At 42.5% G+C, this 2668-nt stretch overlaps 1 protein-coding gene across 1 annotated transcript; it reads right to left on the reverse strand.

Moving 5' to 3' along the window:
* Positions 1-234: 234 nt before the first annotated feature.
* LOC113751372 lies at positions 235-2505 on the reverse strand. Its single transcript, XM_027295361.1, has 2 exons — positions 1269-2505; positions 235-1166 (listed from the first exon to the last, which is right to left on the reverse strand). The coding sequence occupies exons 1-2, from the start codon at positions 2503-2505 to the stop codon at positions 235-237; spliced, it is 2169 nt and encodes a 722-aa protein (XP_027151162.1).
* Between the last annotated feature and the right edge of the window lie 163 nt (positions 2506-2668).

Below are 2668 nucleotides of genomic sequence, written 5' to 3' on the forward strand. Positions count from 1 at the left end.
ATTGATGGGGCCAACCCTTAATCCATACTCAGCAACCAACTTGTATGAGCCATTTGTATACACTTCTCGAACAACATATGGACCATCCCACTTAGGAGTAAACTTTCTTTGTCCGCCATGAGTGAGAATGATCGGTCTCCGAACAGCGAGTACTAACTCTCCAATCTGGAAAGAGCGTGGCCGGACATGCTTATTGAATGCTTTTGAAAGGCGGGCTTAATAGCACTCAATTCATTATTGAGTTTCCAATCTCTTTTCGTCGAGTGCTTCTAACTCTTCAAGGAGAAGACGAACATTATCTTCTTCACTGAGCCCTTTTTGAATCGCAATTCTTAGCGAAGGTATTTGACACTTAAGTGGAAGAACAGCTTCAACACCGTAAACAAGCGCGTATGGGGTCGCTTGCATGGGAATTCGAAAAGTAGTTCGGTATGCCCAAAGTGCTTCTCCAATTCGAAGATGCCAATCTCTTTTCGATTTATCCACGATTTTCTTCAACAGATTACATAAGGTCTTGTTGAATGCTTCAACGAGTCCATTTGCGGCAGCGTAGTACATGGACGAATTGTATTGTTTGAAATGAAACTTTTTGCAAAGCTTGTTCATTGCTACATTGCAAAAAGGCTTACCATTATTGGTGATGATATAACGCGGGACCCCATATCGATAAATGATGTGCGAACGAATGAAATCTACTACATTCTCCTTTTTGACCTCTCTTAGAGGAACCACTTCGGCCCACTTTGAGAAATAATCCGTTGCCGCCAAAATGAAAATGTGTCCTCCAGAAGATTTTGGAAGCGGTCCAACTATATCCAAACCCCAAGCATCAAACGGCCAAGAAGCCACAGTTGGATGCAATGGTTCAGGAGGTTGACGGATGAAATTGCCATGGAATTGACAAGTTTGACATCTTCTAGCAAAATCGATACAGTCTTTTACCATCGTTGGCCAGTAGTATCCCATTCTCTTAATGCGGAAGTGTAATTTTGGGCCAGATTGGTGAGCACCACATACCCCAGAGTGAGCCTCCTCCATTGCTTGCATGGCCTCATCTTCTCCAAGATATCGTAGAAACACCCCATCGAATGATTTTCGATAAAGCGTCCCTTTGTAGTAAATGAAAAGTGGCGCTCGACGACGTATATCAACCCTTTTCTTGGGATCTTCTGGTAACTTCCCATGATTAAGGTAATCAATGATGAGGTGACGCCAATCCTCCTTTTCGATCTTATGGACAAAAATATGATAAGCATTTTCTTCCTCACCATCATCTTCTTCATCAAACATCGGAGGTATGACCCAACTTTGACATATTGAAATTTGATTTCGATGAGAAGGTAGAGTGATCATGGATGCCAACCTTGCCAAAGAGTCAGCTTGTTGGTTGAAATTCCTAGGGATATGTTCTATAGTGACATTATCTAAATATCCCATGAGTTGTCTTGCATACTTATAATATGGGATCAATTCAGGCTTTTTGACATCATAAATACAAAGAAGTTGATTTACCACTAATTTGGAATCACCATAAACCCTAAGATGCAACTGCTTCATGTCTGCGGCCATTTCCAGACTGAGAATCAATGCCTGATATTCGGCCACATTATTTGAACACCGACGTGTTAAAGTGAAAGAGTATGACAATATATCTGATTCAGGAGTATAAAAGATAACTCCTGCACCAGCTCCGTCACGGTGCGCGGCTCCATCGAAATACATCGACCACGGGGATTCGACCATAAACACTTCTTCATCGGGGAGTTCATCAGTCAACTCCCACTCGGCAGGTATGGGATGATCGGCTAAAAAGTCTGCCAATATTTGTCCTTTGACAGCCTTTGCAGGTACATAAATAATTTCGAATTGTTGAAACTGGAGGTACCATCTCGCGAGCCGATCAGATGGTACAGGTTTTGCCATGACATATTTAATGGGATTAGACTTAGATATGAGTCGAATAGTGTGTGTTTGAAAATAATGTTTCAACTTCTGAATGACAAATATAAGTGTCAAACACAACTTCTCGATGGGTGAATAATTCAACTCATTAGATGTCATCATCCGACTCAAGTAATATAGCGCATTTTCCTTACCTTCATCATTCTCTTGAGCAAGTAAGGCCCCAACCGACCGTTCTTGAGCGGAAATATAGAGAATCAATGATTTTCCTGGAATGGGTGCAGCCAACACTGGGGGATTCATGAGGTACGTTTTGATGCTTGAAAAATCATTCCTACACGATTCATCCCACTCGAAGGGTACCCCTACCCCTTTCTTCATCAGTCGACTGAAGGGTTGGCATTGTCCGGCCAAATTAAAGATAAACCTCCAGATATAAGCCAACTTCCCTTGAAGGCTCTTCAATTCATGAATATTTCGCGGCTCAGCCATGTTCACAATGGCATCAATTTTAGATCGATCGACCTCTATTCCCCGTTGATGAACGATGAAACCGAGAAACTTGCTAGAAGTGACTCCGAATGTGCACTTCAAAGGATTCATCTTCAGTTGGTATCTCCGAAGGCTTTGGAAAACTCTTCGAAGGTCTTGAATATGATCCTCTCGCTTATTTGATTTCACCACAAGGTCATCAATGTAGCATGTGACAGCCCCACTTTCCCCTTAGGTGAACCAGAGGGTTCAGCGGACCGCCTGCCCAACTCTC

The sequence above is a fragment of the Coffea eugenioides genome, chromosome 11, assembly GCF_003713205.1.
Source record: "Coffea eugenioides isolate CCC68of chromosome 11, Ceug_1.0, whole genome shotgun sequence".
Lineage (NCBI taxonomy): Eukaryota > Viridiplantae > Streptophyta > Magnoliopsida > Gentianales > Rubiaceae > Coffea > Coffea eugenioides.

Coding starts and splice junctions, on each gene's coding strand:
- LOC113751372 (XM_027295361.1), bottom strand. CDS start 2,505: ATGAATCCTTTGAAGTGCACATTCGGAGTCACTTCTAGCAAGTTTCTC. Junction 1,167..1,268: donor GTTTGATGAAGAAGATGATG/GTGAGGAAGAAA, acceptor AGTTACCAGAAG/ATCCCAAGAAAAGGGTTGAT.